The sequence below is a fragment of the Panthera pardus genome, unplaced genomic scaffold (assembly GCF_024362965.1).
Source record: "Panthera pardus isolate Hobbes unplaced genomic scaffold, ASM2436296v1 HiC_scaffold_17, whole genome shotgun sequence".
Taxonomy (NCBI): domain Eukaryota; kingdom Metazoa; phylum Chordata; class Mammalia; order Carnivora; family Felidae; genus Panthera; species Panthera pardus.
In genome coordinates, this window is record NW_026526732.1 from 6,577,227 (window position 1) to 6,594,826 (window position 17,600).

Genomic DNA, 17,600 nt, shown 5'->3' on the forward strand with positions numbered 1-17,600 from the left:
CACACACACACACACACACACACACACACACACACGGAGAAGGAGTGAGCTGAAAACATGGCAAAATGTTCACAACCGGTGAATGACAGCAAAGGATATAATTTCTAATACTTTTGAAATATTTCTCTAGTTTTGAAATTTTATTCTGTAAAAAGAGGGGAACGTTATAAACACCATCACAAGCTGTACTGGTTATTTTAGGCAGCGAAGGGGTCGCCATATGGAGAGTTGATTAAGCAAGAGAAAGGATTTTAAGAGCCAGACAGAAGTGAAAGGGGAAGGATTCACGTCGTTGACTGGAGACAGGGATGCGGCTGGAGAAAAGCTTTCCAGGGCATTCTTCACACCGCCTTGCCATTCCTTGAGAAGTTGTGGTTCCATCTTCCGAAGTCTGTGCCTCAGACCCTCAGTCAGGCCGACGGGAACATTGCCCAGAAAAACACATCGTGGTGTTGCTTGTTCTTACTCCTGTCCTGTGCACTGCAGACCTCGGTGTGACACAGAGAAGTCTGCCAACTTTAAATAGCGTGACGCAGCCAGACTAGCGATGAAGCCACCCTGAAAAGGGGATCTCAGGATTTACCTGAAAGCCCCAACTTCTGGACCACGTAAAACCAACAGCTTGAAATTTGCCGTGGCCAGGGCTGGCCTGACCTTGATCTTCCTGGGACTGACTATTAATCCCCAGCTCGCAGCTGGCTCAGGGAAGCACGTGTAATAGATTGCACGTCACCTTATATGCTTCCAGGGCACAGACGTGGGCACGCAGTATTTTCTGACTAACTTCTCAAGGACTTTGGTGAAGGTTGCAGCACAGAAAGCTGGAAGAGTTACGTCCCCAGTCTTCGGTTGCTGGTTGCCCCTGCCTTTATCATTTGCTGAAACAATATTGCAAACGTTGCTGTTGCCCTGAGGGAGAAGGAAGAGCCATTTAGTTTCATGGATGCATCATTTACTATTGCAAAGCTGTTGCTAATATGCTCTTTCAGACAATGCTAGTGTCTTTGCCAACCTGGCTCCCCTTCCTAAGCTCCTTCTCCCATTCCTGTTCCTCCTCCTCCTTTTTTCTTATTGTTTAACCTTTACAGTAGGTTATAAAAATTATAAAATTGGATGTGTTCATATTTCTGTTGAAGGTTTTAACAATAAGGGCTCCTACCTCCCTCGCTAAGCTCTTCTTGGAACACGGTGAAACCGTCAGACAGAAATGGTCTTCTGATATTCTGTCAGTTATTATGGTATTTCTATAACTTTACGGTCCTACCCATTGCATGTATTGAACTGCATAAACCTCATGAATCTATCTTATGTAATTATTATAGTTGCTAATAACAATGCGATATCTACAGACTTGAGTATCTTGTACGTTAAGGCACTAAGCTACAAAGAGGTGTCAAAAACAATTTCTTATCAATACAAACATATATTTATATTTATACTTTACCTTCCCTTCACACTGGAGGCTAAATATTAGGCTACATATTAATTCCCAGAGAGTAATATTTATAAAACATATTGCTAATAAATGCTAACATTATAAAGTTTGACATTTTTATTGTGCTTTACATGTTACAAAGTGTTGTCACTTACAATATCGGTAAAGATGAACAAATGACAATTCAACATGTCTACAGATGTTGTTTTATAAACAAGTAAAAATAAATGGGGCTGCATAAGACTTAGGATCTCTTTTTGTTTCTCATTATTCTTGTACTAATTGTTTTTAATAAATCATATGCACTTGGGAGGCTGAATGTTTTTTCTCATAATGATAAAAATATTCTTTATTATTTCTAGATGATCTTGATGATAATAGTAAAATTTTAAACAAAGTTTTTATGCCACTACATTTTATGTAATTCCTATCCAACAAGAAGTAAGGTATAAAGGTTCAAAGAACTATTTAATGTTATAAATTTTAAAAAGACGTTATTTTACTAGTGAATGCTTCTAAATAAAGTGAGTTCTTTGCAGAAATGGCATCGTGACACTATTTGGAAAGGTTCCCCTAACGGACAGAATAGCACTACGTGTGTATGGTAACATTTGAGAGAAATGATCAGAGATGTTTAGTTATTGATTTTTTTTTTTTTTTGTCCAGCTTTTACTCTTGTGTTATTTGAAAGGCATTTGTCAAGGTAGATCCAGACAGAAGTGTGAAACACAAGGCGCCCACTTCTGCACACTGCGGCCGGGTTCCGTTAAGCCCCTCAGGACTCTTGTCTTACTTTATGTGTGCCTGTGCATTGGAAAGTCTTCACTGGAAACCCAGGAAGCTGTGATCAGGCCACTCATATCATGAGAAATGGGCTGGCGTGTCCCTGTAGATAAGATTTTAAGAGGAAAAAATCTAGAGCCTTCAAACTGTGTAAGAAGCATGAAATAGAATTCAGGAGCAGTGGTCTTTAAATTTCCAATAGTCCCTATATTTCCTGTGCTTTTAAAAAACCTCAGCGGCACAGAATGCGTCTAACTTCCCCGCGTGGCAAATACTCTTGGCTGGCTCTCTTGGCAGCAGGTTGCTAACTTTGCTGAGTAAGTCACAGGGCTGTTGGCAGGAAGAAGAAAAGATTTTCACTCTTTTGAGCATAAAACTAGATTTTCTAAATTAAATTGTTGTATCCTCGTTGGAATATTTATCCCGCTAATGTTTCAAAATGCTCCCGAGGAGTTCGTTTAAAAATTTGTCTCAATTTGGATTCAATGCTGATTGGCTACTTCCTCTGCTTTTTTTTCCCTCCCCCCCCCCCCCCCAGCAGGTAGACCGCCTTACAACAGCTTTTATGTTTATTGCAAAGGCCCCTGTCAAAGAATACAGCCAGGAAAACTCAGGGTGCGGTGTGGTACCTGCCGACAGGCGACGCTCACCTTGGCCCAGGTAAGGAGCTACAGCATTGGCAGAAACTGCCCAGAAACATGAATGTGTGTTTCCGGAGATGGCTTTCAGGGTTTTGAATCCAATAAGACCCATGACTCAAGAAAAGAGACATTCTTCTATGCGGTCGTGATGGTTAATGGTATCTGAAGTTTCATTTAAAAACATTACTGTCAAACGTTAGGTAGTGCCGAGCCGTTGTTTCCATATCTCTAATCCAGGCCTACTGAGAGGAAGTACAGAGACGCTTTTATAGCGAAAAGGTGTCGGGCTTTGGCGGGGGCATCTTTTAGAAGAGGCCAGGAACTGGAAATGTTTCATGTCTTGTTCCGTGCGACAGTAACGTGGTTGTGTACATGTGTCAAAATCCACTGGACGGTTCACTGAAAACGGGTGCACTCGGGGCCGCTAAACCTAAGTTATGCCTCACGGAGGAAGCAGAAAGGGAAGTCGTGGATCGACAACCGTGTGCACGCGGGTTGGGCCAGCCGCCACCTGCCGTGGCCTCCACTAGTGTGGCACAGCTCACTGGCTAAGAAGGATTTTACATTTTTAAGTGGCCAGGAAATATCAAGAGAATGCTGTGTGGCCCGCGGACGTTATATGAACTTTAATCTCCGACCTCCATGATACAATTGTACCCGAAGGCCACTCATTTCCTTACGTGTCGTCTGTCCCGCTTCTGTGCCCACGGTGGGGTTGAGCGGTTACCGCACAGGCTGGTTGCCCTGTGGAGCCTGGCGTATCTATCTCTGGCCCCCTAGAGAAAACCCTGATATAAAACGTGTGCACAGCTAGGCCATGGCTCCCCCGTGATGGTTGTGTAGGATTTGGCCAAAGTTGATGCGGATGTGAATGTGAGCGGGCACAGAGGGCATTCCGGTTGGTGCAGCTATGAGGGCTCAGCCAAGGAGGCATTAAAAAGGTCAAAGGTCTTCAGGCAACCGGGGCTGAAGTGGGGACAAGTACTTCCTGACCACAGCGCCCCCCCCCCCCCCGACCCATGGCTACCACATTTAGATTTATTCCACAGGCAATGGGGAGCCAAGGCAAAATGTTAAAAATAAAGGTGATTTATAAAATGACGTTTTAGAACGCTTTATTAGTGGTGTAATGGTTTGTCATTGGGACTGGTGTTGGTAACAGATTGAAGGCAAAGAGGCTTAATTAATAGACTCCTCATATGGTTGGTGGGCAGTGGGGCACTGGCCTGGGTCAGGGTGGTGGCCCATGGCATGGGTCTAACGGAGCAGCATGGTAGAAAATGAAGGATATACCCAGCAAAGGAGAAATCATGGATCCCTGCCTCAGGCCTGGGGAAGACGGTGGCATCACTCAAAAGTACAGTACAGTATTTCATCATCATACAACCTGTCAGCTCCACAGGGGAATCCTGTGAACTCCACTTAGGAAGACAAATCCTAAGTTTGTTCTGACTCTCTGGACTGGACCGTTTTCTGGGGGCATCACTAGGCAGCGCTTCTGTCTGTGAAATGGGTTCTCTTAAATACCACAGAAGTTTCTCTTCCACCAGAATCTCTCCTCTGCCACTAGCCTTTTCCAGTGCTTTAAGTAGCCTCTTCTTTTTTTGATCTATGCTTCAGTCTTGATTGCCTCTGATGGTGGATGTGACCTAAATATACCAACTTCCAATTGTTCTTAGTAAAAGCAGCAATAACAAATTATTATTGAAATCCATGCTTCATTATTTTCCTGCATTATGTAATTGAATTATCTCATAACACTCTTAAGTACTGTCAGTGACCTTATTTTAGATGCGAGAAACCTGAAGCTTGAAGAGATTAAGGAAACAAGAGTTTATGAGACCAGGGGCTTGAACCAGGCTGTGTGATCTAAACTTGTAAACTCTACAGTCTCCCCATTTTTACTGCACAGATATATTCACACTAAATGTCATGTGCTCATATATCCCCAGTGACCAGACAGGTGATTTAAGAATGGGTGAGAAGTGGGCATCGGGGGTGGTGAGGACCACGGTGGCTGAAGAGGCCAAGAAGCCACTCCTGCCACTTGTTAAGAAGTGATTGGCTTAATGTGGGCAATCTTTTAATTAAGAGAAACTGTAAATGGGGATTTTTATGTGAAATTTCTCATATTAAAAATAGGCTCCATGGGGGGGAAAATCGAAAACACAAAGGAAAAACAGCCTGCGGTGTCTGTGTAAATGCATGAACCAAAGTTGTATCGTATGGGTTAAATGGTACATTAACGTTAGGTGCTTAGAGGGCCTGGTGAGCGGTAAGCACTTATTTAGAGGGAGTAATTGTTGAGAGGCAGTATGGTGGGATCCTGAGGAGATGAGTCTGCAGACTCTTTGTACTACATGGGTTAGAATTCATATTTCATTATTTCCCATTTATGTCAACGTGGCGAGAACTGTCCACTGGGATAATGGTATCTACTTCTTATTTCTTGGGAAGATTAATTAATCTATGAAGAGTATTTAGAACAGTAGCTGGAACATAAATAATTAGAAATCTTAAATGCTTTCTTATTGTTACTTTTTTACTATTATACTTAACACACACACACACACACACACACACACACACACACACACACACTTCTATGTAATTCACCATGAAATCAATCCATACTTTGGCTAACTCCTTTCAAAGAAATGAAAGCATCCCCTTCCCACCCTGCTCATCAAGAAGCTCTGTGTATTTCCCTCACCCGCTCACCTGGACCAGCATGTCCTTGGAGGGATGATCTCATGCACCCAGTGGTCTGGGTTCTGCCCCATCTCAGATGCCCACTCCCATGACCACCCCAGACTTTGTCAGTGCCTAGAACTGCTCCACATTTGATTATTCAATTCAGACTTTTATTCTCCCTACATTGTTTTTACTCTGTACATTGTTAACCCCTCTCTTAAATTTTTCTAGAGCTGTCTCGTGCCTTTTCTTTCATCATTTCCTCCCCTGACAGGCTCAAACTTCAACCCCATTATTACAGATAACATTAAGTTTCTGTTCCACATTCTATGCAATTGTCCAGTTGTCAATATTCCTAGTGTCCCTAAGCCTCTTGTATCAGATAACTTGTCAGTTGGCATCCCTGGTGAATTTCAGCCCTCCGCACAGTATCTTGCCCATGGTGGGGCACAAACCTGGCAATGCCAAGTGAATGGCATCTATATTTGAACTTTTACACATTGACAAGATAGACCCATGTACTTTAGAAATTCTATGTGACATTTTGTAATCATAGTAATTATGATTGTTTTGCTACCATTTATTGATTTCCTTCATTACATTTATATTCTGGTACTTCTTTTTTTTTTTCTAATTCTCATGACAGAACTGCACTGTAAATATTATTGTCTACTGTTTTTAATAAGGAGACTCCATGAAGTTAAGTTATGAGCCCAAAGTTAAACAATTAACAAATTGTTGATGCCAGGGATGAAAAGTCTTCTGTGTGTCTATAAAGCCTTTTCTAGGATAGATTGCTCACTATACAAATCTGGTAATCAATGTCCTATTACCCAACTGCTTCCCTGTACTTAAAATACCATTCAAAAAAAAAAAAAAAAAAAAACTACTTAAAGATTTAGGAAAAATGGAAAAGATTTAAAGATTACTTATTTAATCTAAAACGTTAGTATTGTTACTAGCTGTAACATGCCTGCAACCCAGTAAATGAGGACTTTGATTTTTTGTTAATAACAAAAGTCCACACTCAGTCGTACCTTCAGAAGATCTCTCTGGAGCAGCTGAGCAATCACACTAGTCTGCAAGTTAAGTCTTGGCAGTGGGTGGGGCAGGTGCTGAACTTTGTGGAGACGAAGCATTTCTATGAAGAGAATAGGCAACTCTTAGGTTTCATTTTTTCAAACTTTATCAAGATCTACAACTTACAGAATTTTCTGTAGTCAAGAGAGAAAAAACAAAAAGGAAAGGACTTTGTGTGGCTGACAATTTACAGTAGAACAGGGGGTGGTTTATCTGAGCTCTTGCAAGGAACTCGTTATATGCAAGGAGAAAAACCAGAACCTACTTAGCCACCTGGGTTATATTTTGTAACATAATTTTATTTTTTCTGGTCTGGAAAAAAAAATGAGTCTACAATAGGCCCTTTGCCTTTCATGGGTCTTAATAGTAATCTCCTAATTAATTTTTGTTGTTGTGGGGGACTTACTCCTAATGCCAACATTTCCTCGACACTATTTAAATTTTGCATGCAAGATAATGAGCTGCCTCTCATACCTAATGCTCTAAGGTTTAAGTGTTTACATGTTTCATATTTAATACGATGCTCTTAATGAGTTGGCAAGGAAGATAAGACGGCCATTTCTGCTGTGATGTTAAGAATGGGAAACTGATGTCTGAAGTTTGGGCCTGACCTTGAGGGTAAATTGAAAATCAGCTGGGACGCCAGGTTTTCTTCTGTCTTTAAATGAAATTACCTTCTTTATTTCATGGTGACCTTGGCCAGGGTTTCCACTAACCAAAATAGCCTTGAGAAACGTGAATGCTCACTGGAAAATAGTGAACAGCGGCTGATGTGAACAAAAAACATGGCAGGCCTCCAATTTTCATTTGCCTTTGCAAAGACAGTCCACTTAGGTCCACCCAGAAATGACACAGGGCTAAGCTCAGAAGGAAGGTTGCTTTGTACTTGCATGTATGCTTCTGACTGCGTTCTTGAACAATAAAATGGGTAACCTAAAATTACCTGTGTCATCGTTTCCCTCATTGGTGTGAAAAATCAAATGATGACTAAGTGAAAGCCTCAGAGACTTTCTTCTTTTTTTATTTAATACAAAAAATAAATGTGGACAGAAAAAGTAAGGTTTTCCAAGGTATGTAGAGAATACACCACTTTTAGAAATAATTAGAAATTAAAGAAGGAGTTTATACTGGAAAAAGAAGCAGCACTGAGAGGCTTAAAGATGCTTGTCTTCTTCTCTCCCCGTGGGTGCCGCTACCAAACTCAAGGTTAGAGGGTCCGCAGCCGTGGTCCTTCCAGTCCATCTTATCGTTAGACTGCAAGTTTGGTGGTGGGGAGAGAGCCCTCTGGCAGGGGAGCAAGGTCTGCAGTCAGGCGTGCCTCTTAGCTGCTGTCAAAGATTTCCCAGGACAGATTCATAAGAACACAAGAGGCTGTGTGACTAATTAAAACGTGTGCCCGGGGTTGACGAAGTTTAGTTAGAACATGATGCTGATGACGAGGAGGGCGTCCCCAGGGGTCACTCTAAGAGGGCAAATCCTCCTCAGCCCTGTGGGCTTCTGCTCCCTGAGACCTAACAGTGCCGTCTCCTGCATTCCGGGTCCCTTTCTGCCACCACAGTCTGGCCATCGCCCACGTTCCGAGTGGACTCAGCCTCCTGAGGAAGACAGAGCTTCCGGGACAGGGAAAAATGGACTCGTTTCTCTCCCAGGACACAGGCTTAAAGTACAGTAAGAGTATTTATGAGTGAAACAGTTGATTGAGTAACAATAACCGGACGCTAGGACAGACGAAGTGAGGGAGAGAGCACACCGCACGGCGCAGTCTGTCTTAAAATACTGGACTCGGGGCCATCTGGGAGCAGAGAGCCAGAGACAATGGCTTCCTGCACTCCTTTTCCCATCAGATGTTCTAGATTCGAATTCTGCTGCTTAGTAGCTGCGGGACATTGGGCAAGTTCCTTAAATTCTTGGTCTCAGTTTTCTTGTCGCAAAATTGGAAGTAAAATTTTTCATCAAAGTTATCGCGGATTCAATGATTCCATTCTTTAAAGTACGAAGCATAGTGAAAACAAATATAAATAAAGTACTGAGCACAGTGGCACGTAATCCACGTTCAGAAACTGTCGCTCTTACTGTCATTTGTTCAGGTGACGAGTTTTCTGCCAAAAAAGCATCAGAGCAACTGTGGAACTCTCCTTGTACCCCGATACCTGCAGGGCGCTTTAGTTGTGATCAAGGTTACACCCTGTTCATCTCTCCAGCACAAACTCTAGGTAGCCCGAGTTAGCAACCATTAGCATCTTTTTTTTGCGACTCAGTTTATTAGTTTTCCAGTGAATCAGAAGCCAGGAGACCAGTGTAGCCAAGAGCTGCAGAGAATCCCCCCCACCCACCCCACAATCACTATAATTACTTTATCTCAAAAAGAACTTTATCTTTGCCACTCTAATGAGATAGTCTGCCACGGAATAACATTAAAGCTAAAAGGTTTCTGATGAGGAATGGGGCAATAAATAGAGTAAGATGCAAACCGCCTGCCGTGATGGATTTTATTTAAAATTGGTTTATAGATTAGAAACAATTTATGTGAGGATATTTATTAAGAAATATTGTCTAAATGTATAATCATTCCTGAACTTAATATTTGTTGCAGATTAATTGTTAGTAAGGAGTCCACTTCTTCTCTTCATATCAAAAGCTATATAATAAAGCCCTGGACTATATCTAAGCTTATTTAGAAATAAGTATGTGTAATCCCACTTTTTACTTATTCAATTCTTAGGCATTTCTGAGTCATTGCAAATTATTTTGTTGTCTAAATATTTTTTAAAAATTGTAAAGCCCATTTTGGATGTCCAAAATGTGTAACCTGGCCCTGAAGTCTGTTTTGATTTGTGTTATGATGTTAAACCTGCAAAGAAGCCAGTTTTTGTGGTGGATTGATCTCACATCAGGGATTTAGGATAGAGAGGGAGCAGAAGACAGGTCTTGCCTCTGTAGGTGCTGGGGCACCCGTCTGTTCCCTTCTGCCCCTGTCCTGCCCACGAGATTTTTCTTGGCCGTAAGGACTCTCCTTCCTCCATCTTTCTGAAGCCCACCTTCTTTGTGTTATATTCTCTTCAGTCCCACTGTGGACTCCGGCCCCCTCTCAGCCACACACTCTTGACGTCCTCACACTGGTCAAGTATCCCGTCAAGAGTAACTGACAAAAGATTCAGAGATTAGAAGATTTTTCCTCTTTTTCTCTTTTACCAAAACCAGTATCTGGAAAAGAGCCAGTCTCAGGTAAAAACAAGCAAATAATAATCATAACTCAAACTGCAAAGTAGTATCAGAAAGAATTTTAAGTTGTAATGATTTCTTTTATATTAAAGCGTGATTTGGGGTAGTTTACACATATATCAAACACTGCAAAGTCTAAATGTGAAATGATCTACTTAAATTGGGTTGATCCAGACCATTTCAGGGTATCATTGTCAGCCAATATAAATGATTTAAAATTGTAAGTAAATGCTGCTAATGTCATTTTCCTAAAACTCATAGTAGTTTTGGATAACTCATGCCTAGAGTACAGACTTACAAATACTCTTCCCCATCAACCTCCATCTCTGCTGACTACAGATTAATTTGCTAGCCTCTTTCGCTGATTTTACCAAATTTACTAATTTACCAAAAAAACTATCAGGGATAATATCATTCTGAAACATTCTTCTGGAATTTTATTTATATGGTGATTGCATTACTCATTTGATTATTATAAATATATCCAATGATATATTTTCCGAGCAGATTTTAAGAAATGCTCGGTTTATTGAAAGCTAAAGATCACAGGTGAATTCATCCTATGAAAGTTTTCTTCTTGACTGTATTTCTGAATATATTCCTATGAATGTAATCAAACCTCTAACATTTTATGTAGGAACTTTTGGGTTATACAAGATTTCTTTCTAATATTTATTTTAGTTATTTTTTCCAGATTTTTTTCCTACCGTTTTCTCTACTAAGTATTTATCAATTTACCAAAAACTTCTTTTAAGCAATTATAAAGTCTGTAGCATCTTATATAGAATCGGATTGTTGTAATGGCTTTCAAAGACATCTCAAGTCTCAGCTGAACAATTTTATCTTCCTAAGAGCATTTGAGATGTTATATTTGTTTAAACACTAGATATTTTCTGCTGCAGGTAGAGGCCATCGAGACAGATAGAAGGAAAGAGGACATTGAACACACAGCACTCTGGGAGCAGGGGAGGGATCTGAAGAGCTCAGAGCACTGAAGACCAGGGGACACAGTTTATAAATAATCCAGTAAATTATTATATTAGCTAAGTCAGCTTTTTTGCGTACTTGGTAAATCAACTTCTGGTGGATCAACTTTCAGCTGACTTCCCTAGGAGCCCCTCCTACAAATGGCCACAGAACGTACACACATAGAACATAGTAGTTTTATTTGTTTAAAGAGAATACATTTTCAGAAAAGCTCTGGATCATTTTAAAGGTTCTGGATCATTTTAAAGATTTCTCCAATGTTTTAGCTGGGGTTCTGGTGGGAGAGGAGCCATAGGCAAGAGAAGAGGAAGGTGGAGGGAACAGAACGGCCTCTTGGACTTGCCTTGAGCCTCCTGGTTTAGACGAGAATGACAGCACAGAGTCGTTTTCCATCAGAGTCTGGAGGAGAACCTGGGCAAAAGTCAGAGTTAGGCACACTCAGAGTTGTGGAAAAAGGAGCCCAACATCGCTCGGAGGACCAGGGGGATCCCAGACGGGACCAACAGGATTAGCACACAAACATGCAGCTGTTCAACTACATTTCATTTCAGACAAACAAGGAAGTCTTTGTCGGTGTACTTATTTAGGATAAATGCCTTACCTGGAACATACCTACACTAAATAGTTTCTATCTGAAACTCAAATACTCCTCTCTACTTCACCTGGCAACACCACTTCTGGGATCGTGTCTTCCCTCTTGGCCAGGACATCGGTGTAACAGTCTCTGGCACTGACACCAAGGAGGGAGCCCTCAGTGGGCTTTTGGTCAAGCTGCATAGGTAAGCAGGTGCTGGAGCAGGAGGTGAACAGCAAGACTGACAAACACGGTGTGTGGAGAAGAGCCACAGGGGGCAGCCTAGAAACAACAGGATTCCTGAGGAGTAATCCCAGCATCCTGTGTGAGAGTATTCAGCCAGCAGCCACCTAAGCCACACGCAGACCTTTGCTAGATTCAAGTGTTCCTTTCTGGAGATAAATAAATGAAAAATAAATACAAAGAGAACTATTTATTGGAACTACACAGAATATTTTGACAAAATCACAACTTTAATGTATTTATAAAACATAAAGAAAAGATAACGGTTTTCACAGAAAGTTTTCAGTGTACTTTATTCTCTCATCTAAAGCTGCAGTTGGTCCACCTTCGGCTCAGGTCATGATCTCACAGTTCCTGAGTTCGAGCCCTGCATCGGGCTCTGTGCTGCCAGCTGAGCCTGGAGCGTGCTTTGGATTCTGTGTCTCCCTCTCTCTGCCCCTTCCCTGCTCATGCTCTGTCTCTCTCTGTCTCTCAAAAATGAAAACAATGTTGGGGCACCTGGGTGGCTCAGTCGGTTAAGCGGCCGACTTCGGTTCAGGTCATGATCTCACGGTCCGTGGGTTCGAGCCCCGCCTCGAGCTCTGTGCTGACAGCTCAGAGCCTGGAGCCTGCTTCTGATTCAGTGTCTCCCTTTCTCTGACCCTCCCCCGTTCATGCTCTGTCTCTCTCTGTCTCAAAGATAAATAAACGTTAAAAAAATTAAAAAAAAAATGAAAACAATGTTAAAAAAAATTTTAAACTGAAGTCGAATGTATCATATTTTAAAATTGTGTTGTTTTGTTTATTGGTTTACAGTGCTGTCCACCAGCATTGATAGAATGAACACTCACCTAACACAGGCTTAACCGATGAGGATATCAGTGTTGTTCTGAGCACTGACTGGGTTGTTTGTACCTTTACTATGCACTGTCCATGGCACAGCACTGGGCATCATGGCATCAGGTCTGCAGGGAGTGCAGGATGATAGGGAACAGCCTGCACATCTTGTTTATTCTAAAAAGGAAATAGTAACTTTGAAAATATTTTTAACGTTTATCGTTTTTGAGAGACAGAGAGAGCAGGGAAGGGGCAGAGAGAGGGAGACACAGAATCGGAAGCAGGCTCCAGGCTCTGAGCTGTCAACACAGAGCCCTCAACACAGAGCCCGACGTGGGGCTCGAACTCACGAACCGCAAGATTATGACCTGAGCCTAAGTCAGACACTCAACCGACTGAGCCACCTAGGTGCCCCAGAATTAGTAACTTTTGGAAGCCTGCTTGAACGCTTCTCCTTACATCTCATTGTTTTAACTTGGTCATATGGCCACTGGTAATTACAAAAGAAGCTTGAAAAACAGTATTTTCCAAAGGTGAATAGGATATCCCTGATTGGCTTAGACCAATCTAATTTATCCACTGAGTTGAGTCCATTGCTTCTCCAGTCAAAATCGACATTCTATTAATAAGGAGAGAGAATGAGATGGACATTTGGAGGGCAGTTACTAATGGCTGCCATATTTGTAAATGAATAATTACTTTAGATAACTTTCATGAACTCATCAGTTTCATTGTTGAGTCTACATTATATACTCTGTTTGTATCACCATAGCTACACTGGGAATTTGGTCAGTCTTGAACTTCTTTTTGTGTGTGAAATGCTACTGTTGTTGCAACAGTTGTTTCTATGCATAAGTGTGGTTCCCTGGTTGTCTACAGAATGATATTGCTAGATTATCCATTTGACCACTTAGAAGCTTTATGTAGAATTGGGTAAAGAAAAAAATGGATATTTATGGCAGTGGGTTAATTTATTTGTTCTTTGCTTAAGAAGTGACTAGTCCAAAAACCTCCCTGGGGAAAGACAACTAGAATTTAGTGGCCCTCTCTTACTCCATACTAATAAAATGTGGAGGGTGGAAGAGGCACATTGAATGACACTACTACAGAATTAGGTGAGACGGTAGAGGTCGGGACTGTAGTCATTTTACAGAAGCATCGATACTTATGCACGCATGCCATCTTCCATCTGGGAACATCAAGCTACCTGGATAAACGCATCAGGGAAGCCAGATGAGAAATGGAGAGGGTAACTGACTTTACATGGGTCCACTGTGAGAAAGGAGCCAAACTGATAATTAAATCTGAGAACCCAAGTTCAGATTCTTATTCAAGGTACCCATATTGAGTGCATTCATTGTCTGACCAGAACTGAGGGAACCTAGAGCCTTGTCCTGCAGCTTTTTCCTGGAAAAAAAAAAAGTCAAATTTACTAGACTACATTTCTTAAATGGGACATGGAAATTCAGAGACTGAATAAAAATCAAACATGGATGTTTTCCTTTAGTGAGGAGGCAATATATGAGTGCTGGTGTACTTGGAACATAGCAAGCTGTGGACATTGAGGGAGATTTAATTGGATGGTGACTGCTTTCTGAGGGGCTAGTTAGGTCCACTGGTCTGTTGGAGGGCATACTGCTAATAAAGCTAGGAGCCGGGGGCGCCTGGGTGGCTCAGTCGGTTAAGCAGCCGACTTCGGCTCAGGTCATGATCTCGCGGTCCGTGAGTTCGAGCCCCGCGTCGGGCTCTGTGCTGACAGCTCAGAGCCTGGAGCCTGTTTCAGAGCCTGGAGCCTGTGTCTCGCTCTCTCTGACCCTCCCCCATTCATGCTCTGTCTCTCTTTGTCTCAAAATAAATAAATGTTAAAAAAATTAAAAAAAAAAAATAAAGCTAGGAGCCATGGCGTGAGCCTTGCAAGAGCCACTTGCCTTTCTGAATATGAGTATAACCCTACAATTACTTGTTAAGATGATTAAACTAGGGATTCTCCCAGCTAGTTTCAGAGAATTACATTTCTGTCAGGTGTCATGATGACCCTGAATTTTATGTCTTTTATATCTTCAGTTGCACATTGGGAATTTCGTATTCATTGAGAAAGCCATACTAATTAGCATACACTGACCTACTACTTAGGAAATGACCTGCAATTAAAATGATCAGATATGGCCATCATGTAAAGCTGGCAGCACCATCTCATGGACAAATAGAACTTTCCTCACCATAATGTGTTAAAAGTAAATGAAAAATCATGTTTCTCTTTCTTACCGAATAAAATATCCTATTTAAAGTAGTTAAGGTAGAGAGTCAGTGAAAACAAATGTCATATAATCTGTAAGTTGTGTCATGTTGCCATAAGGCTAAGATTTCAGCTTTTCATAAACATATATAGGAAAGGTGATTCTGTTTACATATGTAGATAGATACATGTATACACCTAAATGTATATCTATATATATCCATATATATCCATATATACATCTATGTATATACATATATACACATACATATATACATGTATACATCTGTATCAGATCTATATACATCTATATGTGTATCTATCAATATCTGTACAAAATAAATGGAGCGTGTCCAAAAAATGAAGGACTCTGTTACTTGGGTATCCCTCTACTCTAGTCCATTACTAGACTCAGTGCCTTGAGTCAAAGACTAAACCTTTTACATCTTTGTGCTTTATTTTTTTAAGTTTATTTTATTATTACTATTTTTAATGTTCATTTATTTTTGAGAGACACAGAGACAGCATGAGCAGGGGAGGGGCAGATAGAGAGGGAGACACAGAATCCGAAGCAGGTTCCAGGCTCCGAGCCATCAGCACAGAGCCTGATGCAGGCTCCAAACCAATTAACCGTGAGATCATGACCTGAGCCAAAGTCGGACTCTTAACGGACTGAGCCACCAGGTGCCCCTCCATCTTTGGGCTTTAGAATAGTGCTGGATGTAGTGGAGATGATTAGATGTGTTTTTTTGGAGTAAATGAATAATTGAACTGAGGGCATCATGGTTATCCTATGCCTTGGCCTACCCATAATCTTACGATAGAAATGGAGCATGTAGTCATGCAATCTACATTCCCTCCTGATACAAAAATTACTCTTACAACATATGCTCAGCAGTTGTCACTTGTCTTCTGCTTCGGCAGAAGCATTTAGCAATGGAGGAACGGAGGAACAGAGGAATTGTTGCTTTCCAAGTTAACTGTTGTCATTGTACAGAACTTTAATTGATGGAGAGTTATTGCCCTGAAATCTGTCTTACCCATAACTTATAGTTCTGATCTGTGAAAATAGAACAAAATGCAAGGAATCTTCCATTAGGCTGGTCTTCATATGTTTAAAGCAGCTAAAATTATTTACTTCCTGTGTTTCCTTTTGCTACTAAACTTATGACTTTCAAATGTAAGAAAGGCTGAAAGTATCACCTTGCCTCAAAGAAATTCATTTTTCTGTGAATAGCTTCAGGTCAGGAAAGGTATGGCAAGCATGTGAGAGAAAGATCGTTGTTGGGGGCGCCTGGCTGGCTCAGTTGGTTGAGCATCTGACTCTTGATTTCAGCTCAGGTCATGATCCCAGGTTATGGGATCGAGCCTCATGTTGGGCTCTGTGTTGAGCATGGAGCCTGCTTAAGATTCTCTCTCTCTCTCTCTCTCTCTCTCTCTCTCTCTCTCTCTCTCTCTCTCCCCCACCCCCCCCCCGTGCCCCCCTCCCCCGCTTGTGCTTTCTCTGAAGGAAAGAAGAAAGAAAGAAAGAAAGAAAGAAAGAAAGAAAGAAAGAAAGAAAGAAACAAGGGAAGAAAGGAGGAAAGGTCATTGTTAGATAGGGATGCACTGGGAGGCAGGGCCAGCAAATGACCACTTGAACTTGGATAAGGCTTGTGTGGACAGACTGGGGTTGATCCAGAGCATTCTTGGACAGAAATCTGAATTGCAGAAAGGTAAAAAGGTAACATACATATGTGCCTTCTTTGTGGAATAGTGATGGTATGAAAGTTGAGGAATCAAGAAGTGTGGTTAGAAATGACAATTCAGAGAGTTGTGTTCTCAGGAGCTGAGAATACAGGATTGTACGTGATGGGGTTTGTGGAGCCACGTGCACCTTGATGCCTGGTAGTGACTCTTATCAGGCAGCTCCAGGAAATTCCAGCACAAAAACTGCACAATCTGCCAGGCTGTCTCTGAGCATCAGTGGTTCCTTTCACTTGGAATGCCTTTGTGTCTTTCACTAAAGGCACTGCTCTAGTGTTCTAGTGGGTGGCAGTTTCTACCAGGGCCAAATGGATAACTCAGTTTCAAATACAGTTTCAGTGCGGTACGTAAGTGTCCAGTCTAATGAAAAATAAGCAACCAAGTAAAAGGCTTTCCCGTACCCCTGTCAGGGCCTGTGTTAGACTGAGCACTTGCTGGAGAAACTGGGGGTGGGGGCCTCCTTCTTTCTCCCCAACTTGGGCTTCCAGCCCCGCTCTACCATTGTGCTCTATGCAGTTTCTGATGTCTCAGCATCGACGCCGGATGAGACAACTAAGGAAAATCAAGAGGGAAAGTTCTTACCTGACCTGATAACAGCCGTCCTTGGGATACATGAACTGTCAGCAGCTGGAAACTGTGAAATGCAGACTGTATGTCATGGCTTCTGTACAGGCCGTTTAGAGGCCACCATGAGGAATTCTAGCCTCCCCTGCAGTGATGTGCTGACACATATCCTCCAGTCATGACCCTACCTCAGCTCCTGGATTCTCACCGCTTCTTGCCCAGATTTTCTCTGTTTGAAGCTCCTCAGCTTTCCAGGAAGAATGTAGAATGGCATTTGTGGATCTCTTTCTCATTTTCCAAGGAGAATACTCAGACATGTTTGGTCTTAACAAAATCTGGGATCACAAGCAGAGCCCAACATGACCTCACCAATCTAGTCTTAGAGATTTATCCAGTGGAGCTCAGCCCCCAACTGGCTGCTTCCTACTGACTCCACAAGGGCCTTATGAAGCTCTCTGAGTTACTCCAGTGAAACCCTTCTTTTCTTTTTTTTTTTTTTTTTTTAATTTTTTTTCAACGTTTTTTATTTATTTTTGGGACAGAGAGAGACAGAGCATGAACGGGGGAGGGGCAGAGAGA

General features: G+C 41.8%; 1 protein-coding gene across 2 annotated transcripts in view; it reads left to right on the plus strand.

Annotated features, from left to right (window-relative positions):
• Nucleotides 1-17,600, plus strand: part of PRKN (parkin RBR E3 ubiquitin protein ligase) — a 1,337,794-nt gene that overhangs the window by 492,581 nt on the left and 827,613 nt on the right. The window contains exon 4 of one of the 2 annotated variants that reach the window (XM_019412860.2): nucleotides 2,760-2,878. In XM_019412860.2, the coding sequence (XP_019268405.2) occupies nucleotides 2,760-2,878 (119 nt within the window). Of the gene's footprint in view, nucleotides 1-2,756; nucleotides 2,879-17,600 lie in introns of both variants that reach the window. The other variant, XM_019412859.2, reaches the window with a different exon arrangement.